This window comes from Sciurus vulgaris (assembly GCF_902686455.1).
Source record: "Sciurus vulgaris genome assembly, chromosome: 2".
Classification (NCBI taxonomy): Eukaryota; Metazoa; Chordata; class Mammalia; order Rodentia; family Sciuridae; genus Sciurus; species Sciurus vulgaris.
In genome coordinates this window covers 160,483,050-160,494,806 of record NC_136462.1, presented here as the reverse complement: position 1 = coordinate 160,494,806, position 11,757 = coordinate 160,483,050, and the positions used below count along the sequence as shown (strand labels likewise).

The 11,757-nt window shown below is 39.8% G+C and overlaps 1 protein-coding gene across 1 annotated transcript in view; it reads left to right on the top strand.

Moving 5' to 3' along the window:
- Positions 1-347: 347 nt before the first annotated feature.
- DTD1 (D-aminoacyl-tRNA deacylase 1) overlaps positions 348-11,757 on the top strand; it is a 177,206-nt gene continuing 165,796 nt past the window's right edge. Inside the window, exons 1-3 of the mRNA XM_079123965.1 lie at positions 348-528; positions 5,611-5,701; positions 7,714-7,949. Of these exons, the coding sequence (XP_078980091.1) occupies positions 486-528; positions 5,611-5,701; positions 7,714-7,949 (370 nt within the window). The 5' untranslated portion in view covers positions 348-485. The remainder of the gene's footprint in view (positions 529-5,610; positions 5,702-7,713; positions 7,950-11,757) is intronic.

The following is an 11,757-nucleotide window of genomic DNA, read 5'->3' as shown; positions in this document are numbered from 1 at the left end:
GAGAGAAAGGCAAGGGAGGAATTTGGAAGCATCTGGAACACAGGAGTGGGAAAGAGGAAGGAGAAACACAGGTATAGGACTCAGGACAAAGTTGGGACTTAGCAATAATCGGGTTATTAGAACTGGGGTTGGGAAAAAAAACAGTGCAGAGACAGAAGTCAATCTGAGCAGAGAGGAGTTTGGGCAGGGGTGGGAGGCATGACCAGGGGTTGTAGGATCCAAGAGCTTAAGCGGAGCTCTGCTGTTGATGGGGCGGGGCCTATGGAGGACGGGCGGGGTTGGGGTTAGGTCGCTGGTAGGCGTGATTGACGTAGGCGGGACCAATCGGTGGGTGGGCGTGGTTGACGTGGGCGGGTCGCTGCCGACCTGGTCGAACTGGGCGCGCTTCCGGGTGTCACCCGCAGAGGGCGCCGGCCGCGGAGTCGCCCGTTGAGTCGCGAGGCCAGACAGAGCGCGGCGCCGCCCCACTCGCCCCAGCCGCCGCCATGAAGGCCGTGGTGCAGCGCGTCACCCGGGCCAGCGTCACAGGTCAGTCGGGCGGGGCCGGGGCCGGGAGGAGCCGCCTCTGACTCCCGTGACCCGCCGTCCCGCGTGGGGGTGCCCCCGCGCGTCCTTGAGGGCAGCTGCGGGGCCCCGGTGAACTCGGCCCCCGCACCCCCGAGTCCCGGTCGGCTCCGGGGCAGCGCTGCGGTCGGCAGCGCCCCGCACGTGCCTGGCCGGCGACCGCGCGCCGCAGATTCAGGAGCTCCGTTTTCGGTTCAGCTTAAGCGCACCTCATCATCGTTATCATCGTCATTTTTCTTTCTTTCTTTTTTTTGGTCCTGCGTACAGTGTAGCAGAACCTGCGAGCATCCCCTGGATGGCTCTTAAGTACACTGTTGCACAAACAACACGTAGGGAGCATTTCCGGAACGGGGACTCCGCCTTCTTCCCACTGCTCTACCTTGAATGCTGCAGTTTTGCCCCTTTTTTGCACATCCCAGTTTTTATGGAGCTTAACTCTGGATAAAAAGCACAGAGGTGAAGAGTTGCTCCTCCGCTGAGCTTTGACAGTTGTGCACACGCACGTGACTGCGCCTAGACTAGATGCACAACGTTCCCAGCCCGTGGATTCGGATCTTCCCCAATGCTGAACCCTGTCTCTATGGTCAGAACCTAAAAAATTCGAGATGAAATATTTCTCTTTTTTAATTTCTGTGAACCAGGCCACCCAACCCATTAGTCATCACTTGAACACTCTAGTTGGAACATCAGGGGTCCAGATAATTAATGTAGATAGTGTAGTTATTCTCAGTCCTGAAACTTTGGTTTGAAAGGTATTAAAAAAATTCAAATGACAGATTTTATATTGTCTTTAGTCTTTTAAATTATTATTGGCAATATTATATTGTTTCAAGCCAGGTGTGCTAGCTGCTCAGGAGGGTGAGGCAGGAGGATGACTTTAGCCTGGCAACCATCCTGGGCAAAGTAGGGAGACATTCTCAAAAAAAAAAAAAAAAAAATTTTTTTTTAATAAAAAAATTCCAGATATTCTTTCCTTAAAGCCCGTCTACACCAAATATGTGTTCTTGAGTACGCGAAGTGTAAGTGTAAATACAAAACAAGCCCCCCCCCCCCAAAGAAACAAAATCATGGGTTTAGATCTATTTTCCAACCCTGTGTGATTTGTGAACTGTTCTGGTAACTTTGGTTTTGAAAATGATCTTGGAATAATAAGGGGTAGGCCAGAACTGGGGTTCTTGGAGTTTTCAAAGGGTTAATAGCATTTCAGTTAATATTTACATTCACAAAAACTGGGGTAATTCATGGATAAGACTTTGCTTATTTGGGAGAATCTTGCTGTCTGCTTTGTATGGTTATCACCAACAAATTTAAATTTCTGTCCCTTGAACCAATTTCTGTCCTGCAATCTGGAGTATTGAAAATATGTATTCTATGAGATTTACTGAATGAATTTTGAGGGTTTTTTATTTGGTTGGTTTTGGTGTTGGTACTGGGGTTTGAAACCAGGGCCATTTTACCACTGAACTATATCCCCAGACCTTTTTATTTTTTATTTTGAGACAGGGTCTTGCTAAGTTGTTTAGGGCCTCACTAAGTTGCTGAGGCTGGCCTGGAACTTGTGATCCGCCTGTCTCAGCCTCCCAAGTGACTGGAATTACAGGTGCATGCCACCGCACCTGGCAGAGTTTAGTTCTTTTAATTTACTACCTAAATTGTAGGGAGGGGCCTATAGCTCAGTGGTAGAGTACTTGCCTAGTATGCATGAAGCCCTGGGTTCAATCCCCACCACCAAACAAACAAGACAAAACCCCTCTACGTTTAAATTGTATATTTTTTGTTAAAGCAACTAACCTGTGAATTAAAAAAAGATAAGGGGTTAAATTGTGGAAACGTGTTAGTTATTTGGAAATTCTAGATTGGGGAACCATGGAATTCTCAATTTTGAGGGACCCTTGAGTTATCCAGGCCTTCTAGTTGAGTGGTAATAGCAAAGGATCTCTGATTCCCCAGGAAATGTGAGTCGATTCACTGAAATGTAGTAGCATTTGAATGGCATTTCATATTAGGGGTTTTTAAAACATCACTTTCTATTTTATGGCAAGGACAAAGTATTAGAAGTCACATATCATGTTATGTGGCAGGTTCACTTTATAAGATTGGTCAGACACATTTGGATTTTTTACAATGGGTTATTTGTTAAATTTTTTTCTTTGTGGTGCTGGGGATTGAACTCAGTGCCTCTTGCATGCTAGGCAGCATTCTAAAACTGAGCTATACCCCTGACTTTAAAAATTTTATTAGGAAACATTTCAAACTTTCAACAGATGAAATAACACAATAACCCCCATGTCCTATCACTAAGTTTCAGCAAGTAAAATCTGGTGTGTAAGGAGTGTTAGAAGAGGATCTAAAATTTTCAGAGATTGTGATTTCTTTTTTTATTGTATTTTATTATTTTTAAATTATTTTTATTTTTACAGACTGTATTTTGACTCATTTTACACAAATGGGGTACATCTTTTCTTTGAAGAGGTCTCCTATACCACTTATTTGTAGAGAAATTGACTAAACATCTTAGCTCTTTTTCAGCCCTGTTATCTTTTTGTTTAGAGTGGTGATTCTCAATTTTCCCTTAGCAAACCATTTATTTATCATAAAAGACCCCTCTGAACCTCCAAGCCCTTCTGCTTGTCCCTGGAGGAGGGGCAAAACTGCTTCAAAATAAGATGGCAGTGTGTCATATATAGACTTTGGGACATACTTTATTTCTTATTAAGATAATAAATTATAAAATGTTGAGACTTTACTCTTAGAAGATAATCCTAATTGTAGGAAAAAACTTTAGTGTACAAAGATTATCACTATACTTACTTACTGAAGGGAAAATTTTCAAACAAATCATGTGTCCAACAAAATGGTTAATTAGGCATTGAATAGTATGCAGGTGTTAAAGGTGTTTAGGAAAAGTTTGACATAGAAAAATTCTTATGCAGTGTTAAAAGATGAGACACAAAAATTTATATCTAAATATAAAAATTTTATGATTACAGCAGTTAAAAACAAATATGAAGTAAAATGACTGTAGTTCCCAGTAGTGAAAAAAAATTTCATTAAAATATTAAATTGCTTGTCTTTGGATATTCTTTTTTTTTTTCCCCCCCTTTGGTACTGGGAATTGAACCTAGGGTCATTTAACCACTGAGCCACATACCAGCCCTTTTTTATATTTTATTTAGAAAAAGCATCTCACTGAGTTGCTTAGGGCCTCAGCTAAGTTTCTGAGGCTAGCTTTGAATTTGGGATCCTCCTGCCCCACGACACCCCCCACTCCAGTCACTAGAATTTCAGGTGTGTGCTACCGTGCCCAGCCTGTTTCTTTGTTTTTCCAAATTTTCTGTAATGTATGTACATTATTTTAATTATTTAAAACATACTTTGGGAAAAATTTAGACAGCATATTGACATTGTAGAAAATAGTGTTGATTTATTTGAAGAACAAATAAAACCAGAAGACTTTTCTAAAGTAGTGCAGACAAGCAAACCAAGCCCTTGCTTCTTATTTCTGGAAAGATCAGTTATATTTCAACTTTTGAGTCAGTGACTTACAGGACAATAAATCACAAATAGTCTATTATAAGAAAATCAGGGCAAAAAAAATATTTAAAAATACTTTTTAGCATAAAAATAAGAGAAATTAAGCTTTGCTGGTATTTCAGGAATAGATTGATGCTTGTGTTCCCCTAGGGTGTGAATGTCAGACATCCGAAAAAAAGAGGGGAGATTCTTATTCTTTCCTTAACTTGCAGTATATTGCAATATGGTATACAGTCCATGCTGCTTTGTTAGCTCTATTTAAATATATTACTATTCAATAGAAGCAAAGAGGAAAATGGCAGAGTTGACTCCTCTAGTCCTGATTGGAACATTAGGTCAGTACACAACAAAATAATCAAACAACAGTAATCCGTGGGCTGGGATTGTGGCTCAGTCAATGGTAGAGTGCTTGCCTTGTATGTGTGAGGCACTGGGTTTGATCCTGAGCACCATATAAAATAAAATAAAATAAAGGTATTGTGTCCATCTACAACTAAAAAAATTAGTAATCTAATGCGATTTGGTAAAAAGTTATCATAATCACCTCCGAAATATGGATTTGGATTCACCATCATCGTGATGACTCTGGGCCTAAGTACTCTGGTAACATTTGTGATATTGTCTAATGGTAGTAGGACATACATTTGACCATAAATACATGCACAAATGTAACAGTGTGCCCAGAGATTTTTCTTTAGTGGTTGGAATGTATGATTCAAATGATTTGGAGATCACTGGCTTAGATTGTTACTACAGAGCTACACTGGGAAATAATAGCAGTTTGCTAAGGTGAAGCTTAATGCATAAATCATGTTTTTGTTGTTGCTATTCTCTTTTTTTTCTCTTGCGGTACTGGGGATCAAACACAAGTTCTTGTGTATGCTAGGTAAGCACCTAATTACTGAGCTATATCCCCATCCCTTAAAATCATAGTTTTTATGTTTAATGTATTTGTCTTCTCTGCAGTAAGTAGGAAAAACATTTTTAAAATGACATGAACATTTTTTTATTTTGTGATTTCTGTATTTTGTTACTTGGTTTGCTGATTTCCAAGAAAAGCAGGAATCTCTTTTCTAAGAATTAACCTAGCTGTGCTGGATTCTCTGGGGGAGGAAAACCCTGTTCTGGTTTTACAGATGGGCAAATTTGATCATAGAATACCCAAGGTAACACAGATAAAAATGTATCCCTAAAATTATGTTTAATGGTTGTTTATTTATTCCAGATATAAAATCAGAATGACTGGTTATTATTATCATCTCATTGTCTTTAATTTTTTTTTTTTTCTTGCAGTGCTGGGAATCGAACCCAGGGCTTTGTGCTTGCAAGGCAAGCACTCCACCAACTGAGCTATCTCCCCAGCATTGTCTTTAATTTTTGATAATCTCTCAGTTTTAACCAAGGAAATTATGAAAAGTATGTTAAGTGATGTTGAAAACAACACTCAGGTTACTGAAAAACACTTCATGGTACCTGTTTGTTAAGTCTTTTTTCCCTTTGATTCCTTTCTAGTTGGAGAGGAGCAGATAAGTGTCATTGGACGTGGCATTTGTGTGTTGCTGGGTATTTCACTGGAAGATACACAGAAGGAACTGGAGCACATGTAAGACAAATTTCTCTGTCATTGCCATGTGAATGGGATACATAGTGGTTATACTGGCAACTTCCATAGTATTTTGTGCCTTTGAAGTGAGTCCCCGTCATTTTGGTCCTTCCTCCCACTGGATGTCGTATGGCTTGTCTCTGTGTTTCAGATGAGACCCAGGAAGAATAACCTGTCAAACCTCACCCACCAGTCAGCAGCAGAGTGGGAGAACAACTTAGCCTCCATCTCTGTTTGGTACTATATGTGTGAGCCCTGCCTTTTAATGCAAAACGGAGCCTCTTATTTATGGTTTCTCTCTTTCTCTATTTTTTATTTTTGGTACCGGAAATTGAAACTAGTGGTGTTTAAGTACTGAACTATATCCCCAGCCCTCTTGTTTTTTTATTATTTTTAAAAATTTTGAGACAGAGTCTTACTAAGTTGCTTAGGGCCTTGCTAAATTGCTGAGGCTGACTTTGAACTTGAGCTCCTCCTGCTTCAGCCTTCTGAGTCGCTGGGATTCACATAAGGATCTGGAATTTAGATTAATTTCTGACCTCAGGTCGTTCACAGACACTTAGCAAAAAGCCTGAACCCAGATTAGAATCTGGGCTACTGGGGATTGAAGTTGGTGCTTTTGTACGGAGGGAGGGAAGTTTGCCATTGCTGCTACCTGCTGGCTGTCTTGGTAGAGTCAGCCCTTCCTGAGCTTGCTTTTTCCCCCTGCACCAGGTGGCACATTTGCTTCCAATTCTGTCTGCTGTTTATTCTGCTCCTTGGTGCCCAGAGCCTGGGTATAACTTGGCCCAGTTGTGCTTTTGTTATTACATTGGAAGTCCCACTTGGAACCTTATTCCTGTTAAGGTGTTGATGACTGATAAGCACAGTTTGATAGTACTTTAGGGATGTTAATATTGTACTCTTGGTATTGAGTATCAGACTGTCCTCTCCTGGATGCTCAAAGAGGAGTAGAGGGTGATAGTGGTTAATAACTGAGGCTTTAGGGCTGATTTTTTTTTATGACTCTGACATACTAGACAGCTAATACTTAATTAATGGTTAAGAGCTGTGACTCAATGTAAGACACACCCTGTGGAGTGGGGTTATAGTACCCGTTACAGAGGGCACCCACATGAAGAGTCAGTGGATTAGGATATATTTAGAGCCCTTGGAAATGCTTTTGCCTTCAACATCATTCAGAGGGTGACTCTCAGGTGGTGGAATTTCAACTTTCATGCAGGTGGTTCTTAAATCTTACCTGGTCCACTTCCTTGCCAGGGTGGCTGTCCTTTGTCATTTGCAAGTATGGGAAAGCCCCTCTGGGCTCAAGGAACATGTGACATAATTAGCAGGTGCTTTCCCCAGATCTTTTTGTACATTTGCAATAACCATAAGTTTTCTCTCAGAATGTTTGAGAATTATTTTAAATAGCTCTAAGGGGTATAAAAATGGGATATCATTTATTCCTGTGTAAAGATTGAATTCTTCTGTGAAAAATTAGAATTGGATCCATTTTGGATATAACCCTAACTTGGAGGAACTGACTATAGGGTGGTTATCATTTTGGCTCCTGTTCCCATTAGTATTTGCTGTAAATTGGAGGGACTAACAAAAAAAAAAAAAAAAAAAAAAAGGAAATCTTGCCTAAAATCGAATGAGTTAAGACTGTAATTACACAGTATTGCAGATGGGGAAGATGGGGCATGGAGTGGATTAGTAACTTGCCCATGGTCACACCCTCTGTAAGTGATGGAGTTCATTAGGTTCTTATTTGGCAGGATGTGGGGGACACTTTGGGGTTATAGAATGTGTTGGGAGCCTTGTGATCCTGCACATACCTCTCACCCCTCTTTTTCTTTTTTAATTTTTTTTTTTTTTTTTTTTTTTTTTTTTTGTTTTAGATGGACTCGATAACTTTATTTTATTTATTTATATGGTGCTGAGGATTGAACCCAGTGCCTTGTGCATGTGAGGCAAGTGCTGGACCACTGAGCTACAACCCCAGCCCTCACCACTCTTTTTTCCCATAGGGTTCGAAAGATTTTGAACCTGCGTGTATTTGAGGATGAAAGTGGTAAGCACTGGTCAAAGAGTGTGATGGATAAACAGTACGAGGTGCTGTGTGTCAGCCAGTTTACCCTCCAGTGCGTCCTTAAGGGAAACAAGCCTGACTTCCACCTGGCGATGCCCACAGAACAGGCAGAGGGCTTCTACAACAGCTTCCTGGAGCAGCTTCGAAAGACCTACAGGCCAGAGCTCATCAAAGGTAGGCAGGAGGGCTGGCGGTATAGCTCAGTGGGAGCATGCTCACCTAGTATGCAAGAGGACCCAGGTTCAACCCCCAGCACTGCAAAGAAAACAAAGTAGGGAAGAGAATGGCCTGCACCCAGAAAGAGTGTCCCTGGTACACTCAAGTGGAAGGAAAAGTGAATGTACAATTGAAGCATCTCCTTTTCTGGAAAACCATTGTTTATGCTTATTAGCCACTTAAAATGACATAATAGCTGTTACTACTGATGGTGCTATACCTAACACACGCCCTCTGAATGCTCCTGATACCATTCACCCTTCTCCATTCTTTTGTTTACATTTTGGGGAAAATGTTTAAAAGCCCAGAGGTGTGTCTAATATTGAGGTGTTTCTTTGATTGTTTAGGTTAGCCCTATCTATTAGAAATAGAGTGTGGACCCTCAATGTGAGCCAAATGTCATTTAATTTTATTTTTATTAATTATTATTATTATTTTTTGCGATCCTGGAGATCAAACATGCTAGGCAAGTGCTCTACCACCAAGCTATACCCACAGCCCTGTCTTCTAAGTTTCTAGTAACTGTAGTAAAAAAAGTAAAATGAGGGCTCAGTGGTAGAGTGTGTGCTTAGTATGCATGAGGCCCCAGGATGGAACTCCAGCTCCAAAAAAAAAAAAGTAAACAAGTGAAATTACTTTTAAAAATATATTTTATTTAGCCTCATTCAGAATATTTTGATTTTTAACATGTAATCAATATAAATGTTTTGAGATAGTTTATAGCCATTTAAAAATACTTTTTAAGAGTAGTATGAGGTTCACAACAGAATTCAGAGGAAGGCAAAGAGATAGATATACCATATGCTCCTCCCCTACACATGCAAAGACCCCCATTATCAGTGTCTCCCACAAATGTTACAACTGGTGAACCTCCACTGATGTGTTGTTCTCAGCCACAGTCCATAGTTTCCATAAGCATTAACTCTTGGTGCTGTGTGTTCTATGGGTGTAGATAAATTTACACTGTAATGTACCCACCATTTAGAGTATCATACAGAGTATTTTCACTGACCTAAAAATCCTCTGTCCTTTGCTTATCCATTCCTCTCTTCCCACAACTCAGTGGCCACTGATGTTTTTCTTTATCCATAGTTTTAGCTTTTTGCAGAGTGTCATATAGTTGGAATTATGTAGTATGTAGCCTTTTCGGTTTGGTTTCTTTCATTTGGCAAGAAACATTTAAAGTTCTTCTTTTCATGACTTGATTGCCCATATCTTTTTAGCACTGAATAATATTCCTTGTCTGGATGTACTACAGTTCATTTATTCACCTGCTAAAGGATATCTTGATTACTTCCAAGTTTAGGCAGTTATGAGTAAAGTTGCAGTAAACATCCTTGCGCAGGTTCTGTGTGTTCATAAGTTTTTAACTCCTTGGAATTGATATAAAGGAGTACAATTGCTAAATCAAATGGTATTTAGTTCTGTAAGACACTACCAAACTGCCTTACAAAATGGCCATGCTATTTTGCATCCCCCCTGGCAAGGGACAAGAGTTCCTGTTGCTCCACGTCCTCCCCAGCATCTGGTGGTGTTATTGTTTGGGGTTTTGGCCATTCTAATAGGCATATAGTGGATCTTGTTTTAATTTGCCTTTCTCCCGACATATGATGTGAAGCATCTTTTTGTATGCTTATTTGCTATCAGTGTATTTTCTTGGTGAGGTGTCTGTTAAGGTCTTTGGTGCATTTTTTAATTGGACATTTGTTTTCTTATTATTGGGTGTTAAGCATTCTTTGTGTATTTTGGATACCAGTCCTATATTAGATATATTTTTGCAGATATTCACTTTGCAAATGCTTATTCTTTATCAGATATATCTTTTTTTTGATACTGGGGATTGAATTCAGGTGTGTGCTTTACTACTGAGTCTCATCCCCAGCTTTTTGTATTTTTAATTTTGACAGGGTCTTGCTGATTTCCTTAGATACTTGCTAAGTTGCTGAGACTGGCCTTGAATTTGCTATCCTCCTGTCTCAGCCTCCTGAGCTATTGGGATTGTAGATGTGCACCACTGTGTCCGGCTCAGAAATGTCTTTTGCAAATATTTTCTACCTGAATGTTGTTTATCTTTTCATTCTTTTTATAATGTCTTTCATAGAGCAGAAAAATTGAATTTTAGAGAAGTCCACTTTATCAATTCTTCCTTTTATAGATCTAATTGTATCTAAAAAGTCATGATCATACCTGATCATCATCTAGATTTTCTCCTGTTATCTTCTAGGAGTTTTATAGTTTTGCATTTTACATTTAGGTCTATTCTGAGTAGTGTTTTTTTTTTTTTTTTTTTTTTTTAATGGTGCTGGGGATTGATTGAACCCAGGGCCTTGTGCTTACGAGACAAGCACTGTACCAACTGAGCCATATCGCCAGCCCCTCTGAGTAGTTTTTGTAAACGATATAAGGGCTGTGCCTAGATTCAGTTTCTTTGCCTATGGTGGTCCTTTGTTCCCCTACCATTTGTGGAAAAGACTCCTTTCTCTGTTATATTGCCTTTGCTCCTTTGTCAAAGACCAGTTGACTGTGTTTATTACAGTCCATTTCTGGGCTTTCTGTTCTGTTCTATTGGTCTCTTTTTTTTTTTTTTTTCTTTTTTGCCAATAACATACTGTATTAAGTACTGTAACTTTATGGTAAGTATCTAAGCCATGTAGCATCAGTCCCCCAACTTTGTTTTTCTTTTTTAATATTTCACTGACTATTCTAGTTCTTTGCCCCTCCATATACATATTTTTTAAAAAATTAATTTATTTATTTTAATTAAAAATCATAAATTTACATAGGGCAATATTGTTTGATTCATTCTGTTATTTTTTTCCCTTCCCCCCACCCCTCCCACGCCTCTTTTCCCTCTATACAGTCCTTCCTTCCTCCATTCTTACCACCCTCCTTATCCCTAACCCTAAACCTAACCCTAACCCTAACGCTAACCCCTCCTACCCCCCCTTATATGTCCTCGTCAGCTTATGAGCGAGATCATTCGTCCTTTAGTTTTTTGAGATTGGCTTATCTCACTTAGCATGATATCCTCCAATTTCATCCATTTGCCTACAAATGCCATAATTTTATCATTCTTCATGGTAGAGTAATATTCCATTGTATATATATGCTACAGTTTCTTTATCCATTCATCAACTGAAGGGCATCTAGGTTGGTTCCACAATCTGGCTACAGTGAATTGAGCAGCTATGAACATTGATGTGGCTGTATCTCTGTAGTATGCTGATTTTAAGTCCTTTGGGTATAGGCCAAGGAGTGGGATAGCTGGGTCAAATGGTGGTTCCATTCCAAGCTTTCTGAGAAATCTCCATACTGCTTTCCAGAGTGGCTGCACTAATTTGCAATCCCACCAGCAATGTATGAGTGTACCATTTTCCCCACATCCTCGCCAACACCTATTGTTGCTTGTGTTCTTGATAATCGCCATTCTAATTGGGGTGAGATGGAATCTTAGGGTGGTTTTGATTTGCATTTCTCTTATTACTAGAGATGTTGAACATTTTTCCATATGTTTGTTGATTGCTTGTAGATCTTCTTCTGTGAAGTGTCTATTCATTTCCTTAGCCCATTTGTTGATTGGATTATTTGTATTCTTGGTGTAGAGTTTTTGAGTTCTTTATAGATTCTGGAAATTAGCACTCTATCTGAAGTATGAGTGGCAAAGATATTCTCCCACTCTGTAGGCGCTCTCTTCACATTACTGATAGTTTCCTTTGCTGAGAGAAAGCTTTTTAGTTTGAATCTATCCCAGTGGTTGATTCTTGGT